The sequence below is a fragment of the Alosa alosa genome, chromosome 20 (assembly GCF_017589495.1).
Source record: "Alosa alosa isolate M-15738 ecotype Scorff River chromosome 20, AALO_Geno_1.1, whole genome shotgun sequence".
Lineage (NCBI taxonomy): Eukaryota > Metazoa > Chordata > Actinopteri > Clupeiformes > Clupeidae > Alosa > Alosa alosa.
Window position 1 is genome coordinate 8,514,849 of NC_063208.1, and position 14,017 is coordinate 8,528,865.

At 43.7% G+C, this 14,017-nt stretch overlaps 2 protein-coding genes across 2 annotated transcripts; both read right to left on the reverse strand.

The window, feature by feature from the left end:
- Window positions 1-1,182: 1,182 nt before the first annotated feature.
- On the reverse strand, window positions 1,183-4,193 carry LOC125285503 (apolipoprotein A-IV-like). Its single transcript, XM_048229972.1, has 4 exons — window positions 4,174-4,193; window positions 4,041-4,089; window positions 3,429-3,585; window positions 1,183-1,818 (listed from the first exon to the last, which is right to left on the reverse strand). Exons 2-4 carry the CDS (start codon window positions 4,078-4,080, stop codon window positions 1,269-1,271), a joined length of 747 nt encoding a protein of 248 aa, XP_048085929.1. The 5' UTR covers window positions 4,081-4,089; window positions 4,174-4,193; the 3' UTR covers window positions 1,183-1,268.
- Window positions 4,194-6,542: 2,349 nt separating this feature from the next.
- Window positions 6,543-10,415, reverse strand: LOC125285521 (apolipoprotein A-IV-like). Its single transcript, XM_048230028.1, has 3 exons — window positions 10,367-10,415; window positions 10,024-10,174; window positions 6,543-7,125 (listed from the first exon to the last, which is right to left on the reverse strand). The coding sequence occupies exons 1-3, from the start codon at window positions 10,404-10,406 to the stop codon at window positions 6,558-6,560; spliced, it is 759 nt and encodes a 252-aa protein (XP_048085985.1). The 5' UTR covers window positions 10,407-10,415; the 3' UTR covers window positions 6,543-6,557.
- Between the last annotated feature and the right edge of the window lie 3,602 nt (window positions 10,416-14,017).

A 14,017-nucleotide genomic window follows, 5' to 3' on the forward strand; every position in this document is an offset into this window, starting at 1 on the left:
CCTTACCTGACCCCATCAATCCGGCAAAATGGTAACGTTAAAATCCTTTTTTCACATCTGTTCCACATTACATTTCTCAGTCCCCTGGATCAGATGTTATTTTAATTCATATGTCCGTCTGTTTATGACTCTTATGTTTGTGTAGTTTTGAATCTATGATCTTCCTTGTCAAAAAAGAAAGGCATTATTAAAGATAATAAATTCCCTCCAGTTCCTCGTGCCCCACCTGTCATGTCTCTATTCCCCACTAGTGGGGCCCACCCCACACTTTGAGAACCACTGGGGTAGACCCTTTCAATCTGTTCCTAGAGGATTTCAGCCATTGAAATGTTCAGAACCAATGCAGATACTGAAATAAAAATGTTACCACTAGCCTAAGTTACCAAGTTACCACTAGTTTGTTTCTGCAGTTGAAAGGGTCTATAGGTCTGTGAATACATACAAGACCCCCCCAACACACACACACACACACACACAGTTATACATTTTATTTGGAAAATAATTTAATAGTAGTCAGTAATTTCGTTCTTCTGAAATACAGTTATTTCTGTCTTTGCCAAAATCAGCTTTTTCAAAAGTCCATGTACATCTAGTGGTCATTGTATTTTGCTTCATGTATTCCCTTGTTGGCTGTAAAATACTGTGTTCACAACAGCACAACAGAAAATTATTTGGGAAAAATCACTGCTTTTAGTTTCAATATTGCTTACTGTGTATTTCAACTTCTCTCTATAGATGACTTTCCCTCTTATGGAAATATATAAAAGCCCATGAAAGACAGAGGAGCTTTAGGTTTTGATTAACAGTGTACATGATGTATCCAAAATGTCATATTTTGACAAAAGTGTTTATAATGTGAGGCAAATGTTTGCTTTAGGGATGTGTTTATGACATTTTGAATGTTGTGTGTAATTTTGCTGGAGATTTGAGGCATTTGCCATTTTGGGTTTTGTGTGTAGAGGTTTGAAAATGTGTAAACAGTTTTAAACTGTAATTTATTGTGTACCCATTGTATGATATGACAAAACAGTTGACACAGACTACTTTTGAACACTAGAGGACGCCCCACAAACCTACAGTTTATCAACCGACATGTTCACATGTTGAACCTAATTTTGTTCATAAGCACTGAACCATTGAACCATTGCACATAACCATTGAACTTCACAAATTAGTATAAAGACCGTTTGAATGACCTTTTATTCTTGCGATTTGCATCACCTGACTGACTTGGACCTCTGCCCCTCTTTTACAGAAGTCTGAATTAACTAGTTTTGTTGAGACTGCCAGAAGGAAATGAATTGGTTCTTCAGGTTCTCTCCCAGCTCTGTTCCAAAGCTAACAAAGGTCTGCTGGAGGGTCTGCCCTGCCTCGGTCATCTGGCTTTTGAGCTTCTCCACCACGGGCACGGTGCTCTCCTTCAGGCCCTGCAGGTAGCGGTCCATCGTGCGCTTCATGTCGTCGGCCTCAGCCTCCAGCTGGGCCTGCAGCTCGGCCACACTCTTCTCCAGTCCGCCCCTCATCTCCTCGGCCGTCTCGAGCAGCATGCTCCTCACCGTCCCCGACTGGAGCGTCTCCCGGTGGGGTCTGGTGTCCCTCCTCATCTCCTCCATCTGCCGCTCCATCTCCAGCCTGATCTCCTCAGCGTAGAGCCCCAGATGGGTCTTCATGGCGTCCAGGTCCTTCTCCACACGGGCTTTCAGTTGCTCGGCATCCTGGGATAGCTTGGCCAGCAAGTCCTGAGTCAGAGGAGTCACCTGGCTGTGCAGAGTCTCAATGTATTGATTGATTGCGTCAGCGGTATGAGACACCTTTGTGCTGGAGAGGGAGATGGAGAGAGAAAAAGAGAGAAATTAAAAAATCAATCTGTACCTCAGTGCCATGTTGTGATCAGTAGGGCTGTCACTTTTGTGAAAAAATCCTGTTCGATTTTTGAGACATAAGTGTTCATTGAATCGATTGTAAAATCGATTTTTTATGTCTAAAGACGTTTCCATTTTCAACGCCAAATATAGGCCAATCCACAAACAACTGCAGGACCAACGTAAAGAGGGCGCTTGTAGACGCAAGCCAGCAATATTTCTGATTTATTGGCGTGAAGTTTCGTGCACAATGACAAACAGAAGTGCAACATTCTCGAAAACCAGTAAGCCGAGTGGACTGCCATTACATCAGTGACATGACTGCAGGCTTCAACCTAGCTGTGTCTGTGTTTACGATTAGAAATGTCAAACAAATTTCGCCTACGTAGAACTCGATTGCACAGTTTGCGTAGCCTACCGCTTTGTTCTTCTCCATAGTTTGATATACCAAAAATCCGAAGTACTTCCACATCGAACTCCTCAAGTTATTAGGGCCCATCACTCGTCTCTCTACATGTCGCACAGGTTGATCGCGTTGTCCTCCATTTTTTGGCAAAACACGAGCAGCATAGCAGCTGATTGAAACAGCTGTTCCCGGTGCGTAAAATTGGTGGTCATTTTCTTTTTAGCGTTCGCAATGCTTTCTGCACTTCGGAATTATTTTATATTTGGTTAAAATCGATTCCCTATTTTAGTTTTCGAAACTTGTGTTGTTTGGTCCAATCGATTGTGCAATCGATTTTCGAACGTAAAGTGACAGCCCTAGTGATCAGAGTGTAAAATAAGTGTTCAAACGTGTATCAAAATTGATAGTTCTGGTCCTTGATTATGATTGGGTGAATCGCATTCGATGCCGTTGTAAAATGCAGCACAAACATATTGCGCTACCATAACTTGATACAAAAATTAAAGTAGCTGCATCTCAACGTTGCTTGGCAACCATTCAGATAGAGGAAATATATTTATCGGCAGAAGAATGATTATCTATGAATAGATTGTTACATTTCTCATACTGTGCCTTTATTTTATGAAATCTTGCCAGATATACTGTATGTAGTAACCATTTTAGAAAAGCAATAAGCCACTCGAGTCTGTAAGTTACACTGATTTTAGAACAGCTAAGAGGGGTTTTAGGCACGTCGTGCCAAACAACCGCCCTTAGCTGTTCCAAAATCATTGTAACCTATGACCTCTCGGGGCTTATTGCTTTTCTAAAACATCCGAGCTACTACTGGATAACCTGAACTCATCTTTTGTTTGTGGAATTAACAGATAGCTGTACATTGTAGACTGTAGATTGGCCAACAATTGATTAAAGCATTACTGAATTACTCATCTATGTCATTCAGTTTTTGAACAGCACAAATTCAACAGGGAGTAGGCCTACATCTTTGGGCACTTATTGCATTCTATTTTGACTACCTTCAAATAAGTTTATGGATATCTAATACCTTTAATTTGCTTACTTTATTACCTGTCATTACTACCCTACGTAAATAAAAAATTGTATGTAAGAGATTCCAAGAGCCATTTCATAGAAAGCTGGTCAGTGTCATTTGGACTTACTTGATCTCTTGTCCAAGGTCTATTTTTCCAAGATTCTCGAGAGTCGATTCATGGATATTCACTGACTTTCTGATGTAATCCAAGAAAATGTCTTTTCTGAGCTCAAGTTGGATCTTGAGAGGTTTCCTGTTCAGTGCGTCGCTTTCGCAGTGGCACCCTGAGAAGGTCAAAGAGCCGACACATTTAGTGAAACGCTCGGAAGAGAATGATCATGTATATGCAGTGGTAGGGAAGAGAGATGAAGACCGTTGTAGAGACATAAGTGTTTTCAACAGAGCTGTTGAGTTGAGTGCAGGATATAATACTAAAAACTCTAAAAAAAAATAAAAACTCAGTTTTGTGCTTGTGCTTACGCCGTAGGCTGCTATTCCAGATAACAACACAACCAGTTACTTTAGGAACATTTACTTTTGATGGTTGGTGGAGATGTAGCCTACAATGCAAACATTGGAATATCAACATAATACACAGGAACATGTGAAAGGATTGTTTCAATGTACGACTCTGAATCCCATCATCACAACGGTTTTTAATTCCCTATTCTAGCCCAATGAAGTTGGTGAATTTCACATTTACATTTATATTTTTAGCAAACAATGATGCAATTCTTACCCACAAACAGGGTTAAGGCCAGAAGAACCAACTGTTTCATGGCTTCAGTCTGTAAAAAGGGATTAATAGTTAAGCAAACAGGACAATAAAACACATTTTGCACAAATACAAAAATGTGCATTTATACACTTACTCAGTGTGATGTCCAAGAACAGTCTCTGAAAAGTGCAACAAGGGAGGTTCTCTTTATAAGGAGCTTTTGTGGTAAACAAAGTCCAGAAGTCTCCTTGGAAGATAGGAAAGCTGCTCAGCTAGCTATACTACTACATCTGGTCAAATGTTCACTTTTGCGCAAGAGCAATACTTTGCCATTTATGATCAAGTCAGTTGGGAATGGGTGAGTGATATTGATCAGAGGAACTAATCAAAAAAGGACACATTTATTGTAACACCTTAAGAGTCTAAGACCTAATACACCAGAGCACTCCAAGGTGATGAGTATTGCATTCAGAGTATTCTTTCACGCTCACTCACTCACTTGGGGGTTACACATTTATGTGTGGGTCTGAGGGTCTGGAGCTAAAGGTCTCTATTTCAATAAACAACGATTTGTTTAATTTTCGGTACTGTATGCATGTAGGTACTGCTAACCTAAAATTCATTGACAACATTGTATTTTTTAAAGGGGTCAAATGTTTTTTTTTTTAATGTTAATTAACTAAACTGAAATAGGGTCTGCTAATTAATATGTTTGTGTGGGAACTCGAATTTTAAACATAAAAAAGCAAAAAAGTCCACTGTACTGTTAAATACTGCATTTGGTACATTTGGTACACATCTGTATTGAACTTAATGTCCTGTACCTAAACAATTCATTACGAATACGTGTACCTTTACACCCCTACAAGGCAACCTTTCATTATGAATACGTGTACCTTTACACCCCTACAAGGCAACCTTTCGAACAGATGTTTCTTCTGGAGAACTTCTGTTGTAATCAACAGGAGGCAAATTATCATGATCGTCCAATCAGAACACAGTGAGCAGGCTATGCGGTTGCCCAGCAGCATTGCTCAAAAAGTTTCCCCATGTAATTGGCTGTTTTTGGAGAAGATTTGGATGTTTGAGAGTGGACTTACATTTAGGTGCACAGACCTTTCGAGAAATGTACATCTGCCCATTCATAGTGTTTGCTGGGTGGTTCTCTCTGTTTGTATTATTGATATTTCTGTTGATCATTGCTTCGTCTATACTTCTGAGTCAGCAAATTCCTGCGAGCAGAATTCCAACTTCCTGTGTTCACATTCTACTGCAAGGCATCATACATATAGACTATAGGTATCAATAAACATCAACATGTAGATAGATATATAGATAGATAGATACTTTATAGATCCCCAGGGGAAATTCAAGTGTCACTAAACACTGAAGGTTACCTCATAGTAAAAGTAAGGAACACATAAGCCATAACAAATGTATAGCCATTCATTCTATGGTCTTTGCAGAATAGTGGTCATTTCAAGTGGCCCTTACAGTAAAAAGGCAATGACTTTAAAGACATGTGAGAGTCACAGGCAGTAATGCAGTGGGGAACTAGCCTAGAAATCTAGACGCACCCTAGCGGCGGCAAATTAATTTGCTCCGCCTGTACGTCTAGTATCAAACCATAGGGATTTATAGAGTCTTAAGGCGGGCTTAACAGGATAACGACAGTCCTGCGACGGTGAACAACAAGGAAGGTGGCTATGGCGAACGAAGAGCGCTTGTTTGAATCGGCGTTGGCGTCAACTTTGGAGGAGTTGGACTTGTGCTTTTCTTTGAAAGTTGAGCAACATAATGCACACAAGTCATTCCTTTCGAAGAAGGATGTATTTGCCGTTTTGCAGACCGGATACGGATATGGTCGTAGCGCTGGCCTATTGCATGCCTAGGCAGTTTGAAAGACAATTCTCTGCCCGCCCCTTGGATTAAGCGAGGTGAATGGTTCGATTCCAGACTATACATTTCAATGATATAGGATGGCCCGCCAGGCTAGTGGGGAACTGCAACAACTACAAAAAACAAACAAAAAACTTATTTTGAAGTAGATAGGTGGAAAAAATCTTACTCCAGCAGATTTCTGTTTCCCCAACACCAATTTCTAGTTAAATCTTGCACTTCTAATATAAGCAGTGCCTGGAGCTTATTCCTAGTTAGTTCAGGACTTGATTTAAGATATTGCTATTAAATGATAAGCCATGATTTTGTGACATTAACAACTTTTGACTGCAATGTTTCACCACAGTCAGATTGCAGGGGATAGCATAACACCTTGTGTTGTCTGATGTGATGTGAGATAATAAATTAGTTTGATCAATGTTTCTTATGAGAAAACAACATGAATATTAAATACAGTTTATTTACTTTAGCTCATGTTATGAAGAAATATGAACAATAAATACTCTGAATAAGTACCATTTATCACAGATGAATAAGGCATATAAATATTTTGCACACTTTTTTGCCATATACATTCATTCAATAATATGTCTTGTCTTTTCTTATCCACTGACAGTGGTCAGTTCTGGGAGACTGTTCCTACTGGCGGTTCTTGGTGAAGGATTCCCACAGAGTGCTGAGCTGGCTCTTCAGGTCCTGTGCTAAGGGATCCAGCTTCCCCTTCAGCTCCTCTGCGTAGGGAGCCACATTCTGCTGGAGCTCCTGGCTCTTCTGAACCAGCTGCATTTGGATGCTGTGGGACAGGGGAGCGACGCTCTTCTGGAAGTCCTGCAGGTGCTGGTCCACCCTTTTCTTCAGCTCATCAGTACAGGGGCCCAACTGGGACTGCAACTCAGCCAGGCTCTTCTCCAGGCTCCCCCTCAGCTCCTCAGTCTTCTGCTGCAGGGTGGCCTTCAGGGCCTCAGAGTCCAGGGCCTCAGCGTAGGGGGTCACATCCCTCTTCAGGTCCTCCACCTGGTGATGGAGCTCCTCAGTGTAGGGCTCCAGATGGGTCTTCATGGCGCTCAGGTCCTTCTCCACACGGGCTCTCAGCTGCTCGGCCTCATGGGATAGCTTGGCCAGCAGGTCCTGAGTCAGAGGTGTCACCTGACCGCCAACAGCTGTAGTGTACTGGTCAACAGCACCAGCACTTTCAGCAATTCTGGCACTGCAGAGAGAGGGGAGAATATTTCAATGTATGTTGCAATAAAAAGATAAAATAAAAAATGAAATAATCTAGATCACACAGCATTTAAAACATACTGTAAACTAGATGTACCGCATAGCGGTACAAAATATGACCGCCGCTCAGATCTGTACATCCGTTCCGCGAAAAGAAATCACACTTCAATTTGTCTCCATATTTTACTCCATCCCCCACTCTTGAAACTTTTGTGTATGCTTTTTTGGCATGCCTGAGCGTGTGTGTGCGGCTGCACAGAAAGTAGCCTACTGGTGCTGAAAAGGTGAATAGATTGTAGAATAGCCAAAGAAGATGTAGCATTGTTATAAAACCTTTAAAATTTCTAAACAATCACAAGTAGGGCAGTTCATCACAGTTCATCCATTGCAACTGGATTGATGAAAGGTCACTTACACCTGTAGGCTACATTGTATATGGGAAAAGCAAAAGGTATCAGCATAATTTTATTTATTTATTTATAAACAAAAACATCTCTGTCAGTTCCATGCCGTTTTCAACAGCTATCAAAAACAAAGGTCATTTTTGGATGGATGGATTTTTTGTGAATGTTTCTTCTTCTACATAAGATTTTAGTCATCTTTAGTTCATGTGATACTTTATTGTCAATGCACAAATTAAGTCTGAAACGTTATTTTCAATGCACAAATTAAGTAACAGTAGTCTGAAACGAAATGCTGTTTTACATCTAACCAGTGGTGCAAATAACTGACATGTCCAAATGGGCCTTGATGAAATGCGTCGCTAGACTGTTCATACACATTTTAACGGGCCAAAGTTGAAGAGCTGCTGTCCGTTATTGTTCGTGCAAATATAGGCTGATTCATGTTCCCTTGCATTGTGTAACTGAGGTCCATGGCTAGTCTGGCTTTCACCAGACCAAGCTCAATCTTTTAAGAAATCAAAAAATAAATAGCGGGCAGATCAGGCTGGGTTCACCCAGCCTAGTCCATAGGCACCCGATATTGTTTAATTTTCCGATTGAGATATCCACGCTCTGGCTATTCTAAATGCAAAAATGAATCAGGGAGTTATGACAAAACTGTAACTAACAAACTAGATCCTAATAGAAAGCTGATAGCTTCCCTAAGCTACAGGTAGGATTATAAGGTAGGCCTATTTACAACATAAATTGTCAATAGGCTATGCTGGCGACACAAATAAAATCTCCTTGGGAAACCAATGGCTCACGCCTTACAGTATCAAGCGGACTTAAACTGCCATGTCGTGGCGAAAAGTTGTAATAAAATTCACGCAGTCAAGGAAAGCGCGAATGAAGTAGCCACTTCTAAATGGGACCCACTAGTAGCTTAAGGCGTGTTGCTAAAGCAGCCATAATGAAATGAAGGTGTCATTGTTTGGATACTTCACACACACGTGCTTTTTAATTTCACAGACTACAACTACCAAGCAGGAATCAAAGCACATCGATTCCCCTCTCACACCCTTAAAACGCACTTAAAACAAAATAAACAGGCGTCTCAGTCTCACGCATGTAGCCATAGGCAAAACTGTAGCCTATCAGACCAGTGTAACGTTGGTAAATCTTCCATTGCACAGAATGATTTTTGTAGCACGTGCAACAAATGACAGTCGAAAGATACAATTACAGTGCTGCTATCAATTTGCTTGGTATAACCGCATTTATAGTTTTCTACAAATGCAATCAATCAAATTGGCCTCCATCACTCACTCAACCAACGCTAACGGTAACATTACCTGGTCCTTATTGATATTATAAGATTAACGTACCTGCAGTAAACACTAGATTTACTCAGATTTATTTCGGCTTCAAGAAGAAATGGGAATTACATTTCATGTGAACATCATCCTATCCTTATTAGACGTTCCCTGCAGTAAACTACAGTCCTTGTAGGAAGCGTCCATTGTTTTTCCAACCTACTTTTAACTTCCAACAAAATTACGTCTCACTGCAACGATGCGCCATCTAGTGGACAAACGACTACTTATCGCCAATACTGGAAATGCAGCCATGCTGATGATGAATATTTATTTTGGCTTTCTTTTAATCCTACTGAATTTGTAATTATGTATCGGCCGTTCTAATACCGATAGTATGTGGGTGCCTGTGTGTGTGTGTGCATGTGTATATGTGTGCACCGCCATCTACAGGCCAATGAGTGTACAGTCACTAAATGTACACATAACCTAATTTTTTTAGACCCCCCCATGGATGAAATTCTACGAAACTTGGCATACCCCCAGAGAATGCCAGGTCAATAAAATTTGGTGCAGTTCTGAACATCTTAACTGAAGATAGGGGCGATTAAAGCAGAATAATATTGCATTTTCATTTTTTACCGGGGGGGTGCAAATCACAAATGAGTGATTATGGGCCTTGATGTGGGCCCTTGAGACCAACATACCATAAAAGATTCTTCATCCTCAGTGCCACGGTTCAGGTAGTTATTTAGGAAAAACTGCTTTTTTTGCGGTTCGGGGGGCCCAGCACGGGGGGGGGGAGTGGCCCCCGGGGACGAAACGGAATTTTTCCGTAAAAGTCTAGTGGGGCTACATAACCACCAAATTTCATGTGCCCCGGTGGTTCGGTGTCCCGGGTATCGTTGACCAAAAATTCAGGAAGTAGATGATGGGGGGAAAAAAAACAACTTTGACAATCCCTATATGACCGCTTTGCTAGCTTCGCTAGCGGTGGTCATAATAAGGTATTGTATTTAAAGTGTAATAATAATAACGCCAATAATTAACATTGCTTTGGACGAAAGCGTCTGTCAATTACCATAACCAAAACCATAATCGTGAAGTAGATGTTAATAATGATAACTGCAGAGCTCTGAGATCAGATGCAAAATGTCATATTTCACCTTTAATTTGATCTCTCACCTGAATTCCTGGCCTAGTTCAGACTGCCGGATCTTCTGCAAGACTTCCTCAGTGGTGAATGTCATCTTGAGAACATACTCCCAGAATGCATCTTTTACCTTGTCCATGGTGGGCAGTGGCTGGTCTTGCTGAATGAGGTTGGCATGGCAACCTAGAGGAGAATGTAGCAGTTATGAGTGAAGTGGTTTAAAAAGTAACAATTTGGAGAAAGATTTCACGGGTTAACAGGTTTAGATGTAAAAAGACTGTCATGTCTTTAAAGAATCTACCCAAATGTGTTTTTTTTATTGTTGTTATTGTTTTTTGGCTACTGGTTTGGACTTTAATGATTCCTCCCCCTTACCTGTGAAAACAGCAAGTGCAAGAACCAGAAAGACCTTCATGACTCTTGTTTCACGTCTAACAACAACAAAAAAAAACAAGAAACATCTATTCATTAATGAACTAATATGTATACCACAATTGATTAGAATAAGGACATTAAATAGAAAAGGAAAGTACATGTAGATCATCTATACTATACGTTGTCAGTCTGCTTGACTCTTTGCCTCTGTTGGAGTTTATGAGCGTCTGTCTGGACTGAAATTCAGGGTTGTGTATATATATGATAAGCTGATCATCATGCCGTGATGAGGAAGACAAAGTCCAGTGCAGAGTTGCTCTGCTGTCATTACCTTAGCTGGCATAGCACGGCCAAATGCCCTGCTGTCATTACCTTAGCTGGCATAGCACGCTTGAGTGCCCTGTTGTCATTACCTTAGCTGCCATAGCACGCCCAAGTGCTGTCATTACCTTAGCTGGCATAGCACGCTTGAGTGCCCTGCTGTCATTACCTTAGCTGGCATAGCACGCCCAAGTGCTGTCATTACCTTAGCTGGCATAGCACGCCCGAGTGCTGTCATTACCTTTTAGCTGGCATAGCACGCCCGAAAAGGTTGTCATTACCTTTAGCTGGCATAGCACGCCTGCGCCCTGCTGTCATTACCTTTAGTTGGAATAGCACGCCCGAAAGTGCTGTCATTACCTTTAGCTGGCATAGCACGCCCGAAAGTGCCCTGCTGTCATTACCTTAGCTGGCATAGCACGCCCGAGTGCTGTCATTACCTTAGCTGGCATAGCACGCCCGAGTGCCCTGCTGTCATTACCTTAGCTGGCATAGCACGCCCGAGTGCTGTCATTACCTTAGCTGGCACAGCACGCGAAGTGCTGTCATTACCTTTTAGCTGGCATAGCACGCCCGAAAGTGCCCTGCTTTTCGTCATTACCTTTAGCTGGCACAGCACGCCCGGAAAGTGCTGTCATTACCTTTAGCTGGCACAGCACCCCGAGTGCTGTTCATTACTTTAGCTGGCACAGCACGCCCGAGTGCTGTCATTACCTTAGCTGGCACAGCACGCCCGAGTGCTGTCATTACCTTAGCTGGCATAGCACGCCCGAGTGCCCTGCTGTCATTACCTTAGCTGGCACAGCACGCCCGAGTGCTGTCATTACCTTAGCTGGCACAGCACGCCCGAGTGCTGTCATTACCTTAGCTGGCATAGCACGCCCGAGTGCTGTCATTACCTTAGCTGGCATAGCACGCCCGCCCTGCTGTCATTACCTTAGCTGGCATAGCACGCCCGAGTGCTGTCATTACCTTAGCTGGCATAGCACGCCCGAAAGTGCCCTGGTTGTCATTACCTTTAGCTGGCATAGCACGCCCGAAAGTGCTGTCATTACCTTAGCTGGCATAGCACCGGAGAGTGCCCTGCTGTCATTACCTTAGCTGGCATAGCACGCCCAAGTGCCCTGCTGTCATTACCTTAGCTGGCATAGCACGCCCGAGTGCTGTCATTACCTTAGCTGGCATAGCACGCCCGAGTGCTGTCATTACCTTAGCTGGCATAGCACGCCCGAGTGCCCTGCTGTCATTACCTTAGCTGGCATAGCACGCCCGAGTGCCCTGCTGTCATTACCTTAGCTGGCACAGCACGCCCGAGTGCTGTCATTACCTTAGCTGGCACAGCACGCCCGAATGCTGTCATTACCTTAGCTGGCATAGCCCGAAAGTGCTGTCATTACCTTTAGCTGGCATAGCACTGAAGTGCCCCTCGCTGTCATTACCTTTAGCTGGCACAGCACCGAAAGTGCTGTCATTACCTTAGCTAGCATAGCATCTTTATTGTCATTACTTTAGCTGGCATAGCACCGAAAGCCCCTGCTGTCATTACCTTTAGCTGGCACAGCACCGAAAGTGCTGTCATTACCTTTAGCTGGCATAGCACGCCCGAAAGTGCCCTGCTGTCATTACCTTAGCTGGCACAGCACCCACCGTGCCCCCTGCTGTCATTACCTTAGCTGGCACAGCACGCCCGAGTGCTGTCATTACCTTAGCTGGCACAGCACGCCCGAGTGCTGTCATTACCTTAGCTGGCATAGCACGCCCGAGTGCCCTGCTGTCATTACCTTTATTTGGCACAGCACGCCTCGAAAAGGCTGTCATTATTTAGCTGGCACAGCACGCCCGAAGTGCCCTGCTGTCATTACCTTTAGCTGGCACAGCACGCCCGAGTGCTGTCATTACCTTTTAGCTGGCACAGCACCCGAAAGTGCTGTCATTACCTTTAGGCTGGCACAGCATGCCCCGAAGTGCTGTCATTACCTTAGCTGGCATAGCACGCCCGAGCCCTGCTGTCATTACCTTAGCTGGCATAGCACGCCCGAGTGCTGTCATTACCTTAGCTGGCACAGCACGCCCGAAAGTGCCCTGCTGTCATTACCTTTAGCTGGCATAGCACGCCCGAGTGCGCTGTCATTGGCCTTAGCTGGCACAGCACGCCCGAAAAGCTGTCATTACCTTTAGCTGGCACAGCACGCCTGAAGTGCTGTCATTACCTTTAGCTGGCACAGCACGCCCGAAAAGCCCTGCTGTCATTACCTTAGCTGGCATAGCACGCCCGAAAGTGCTGTCATTACCTTTTAGCTGGCACAGCACGCACCGAAAGTTGTCATTACCTTTAGCTGGCATAGCACGCCCGAAAGTGCCCTGCTGTCATTACCTTTAGCTGGCACAGCACGCCCGAGTGCTGCTCATTACCTTAGCTGGCACAGCACGCCCGCCCTGCTGTCATTACCTTAGCTGGCACAGCACCGAAGTGCTGTCACTATTACCTTAGCTGGCACAGCACCTTCCGTGCTGTCATTACCTTAGCTGGCACAGCACGCCCGAGTGCTGTCATTACCTTAGCTGGCATAGCACGCCCGCGCCCTGCTGTCATTACCTTTAGCTGGCATAGCACCCCGAAAGTGCTGTCATTACCTTAGCTGGCACAGCACCGAAAGTGCCCTGCTGTCATTACCTTAGCTGGCATAGCACGCCCGAAGTGCTGTCATTACCTTTAGCTGGCACAGCACGCCCGAGTGCTGTCATTACCTTAGCTGGCACAGCACGCCCGAGTGCTGTCATTACCTTAGCTGGCACAGCACGCCCGAGTGCCCTGCTGTCATTACCTTAGCTGGCATAGCACGCCTCGAAAGTGCTGTCATTACCTTTAGCTGGCACAGCACCGAAAGTGCTGTCATTACCTTAGCTGGCACAGCACGCCCGAGTGCTGTCATTACCTTAGCTGGCACAGCACGCCCGAGTGCCCTCTGAATCACCCAGAGAGAACCTCAGTTTACTACACTTACATTTACGTTCATTCATTTGGCAGACACTTCTATCCAGAGCATCTTACAGCAATAGAAAAACATTTAGGCTACCGAGCTAGCTACAGCAATGGAATACACTCTAGTACCTCTGAATGTGGAATCATTACCATCATGTAGGGTCAGAAAATACACTGTTATGGTGATTATTTGCAAAAGATTTGTTAGCTGAAACAGCACAACTATAGACTGTTAGTTGTAACAACACAACTATAGACTGTGGGAAATGTAGCCCAAGTCCTGCGGGCCCATAGCAGAGTATCACACTAGAGCAACACAAGATGTTGAAGTTGCCTGACTTGAGATG

What these genes read in the sequence shown, in the direction of transcription:
- LOC125285503 (XM_048229972.1), bottom strand. Translation starts at nt 4,080, where the DNA reads ATGAAACAGTTGGTTCTTCTGGCCTTAACCCTGTTTGTGG. An exon ending in GGCCTTAACCCTGTTTGTGG is followed by an intron (nt 3,586 to 4,040) that starts GTAAGAATTGCA and finishes TGACCTTCTCAG; the next exon opens with GGTGCCACTGCGAAAGCGAC. An exon ending in GACCTTGGACAAGAGATCAA is followed by an intron (nt 1,819 to 3,428) that starts GTAAGTCCAAAT and finishes CTCCCTCTCCAG; the next exon opens with CACAAAGGTGTCTCATACCG.
- LOC125285521 (XM_048230028.1), bottom strand. Translation starts at nt 10,406, where the DNA reads ATGAAGGTCTTTCTGGTTCTTGCACTTGCTGTTTTCACAG. An exon ending in TGCACTTGCTGTTTTCACAG is followed by an intron (nt 10,175 to 10,366) that starts GTAAGGGGGAGG and finishes ATTCTCCTCTAG; the next exon opens with GTTGCCATGCCAACCTCATT. An exon ending in GAACTAGGCCAGGAATTCAG is followed by an intron (nt 7,126 to 10,023) that starts GTGAGAGATCAA and finishes CTCTCTCTGCAG; the next exon opens with TGCCAGAATTGCTGAAAGTG.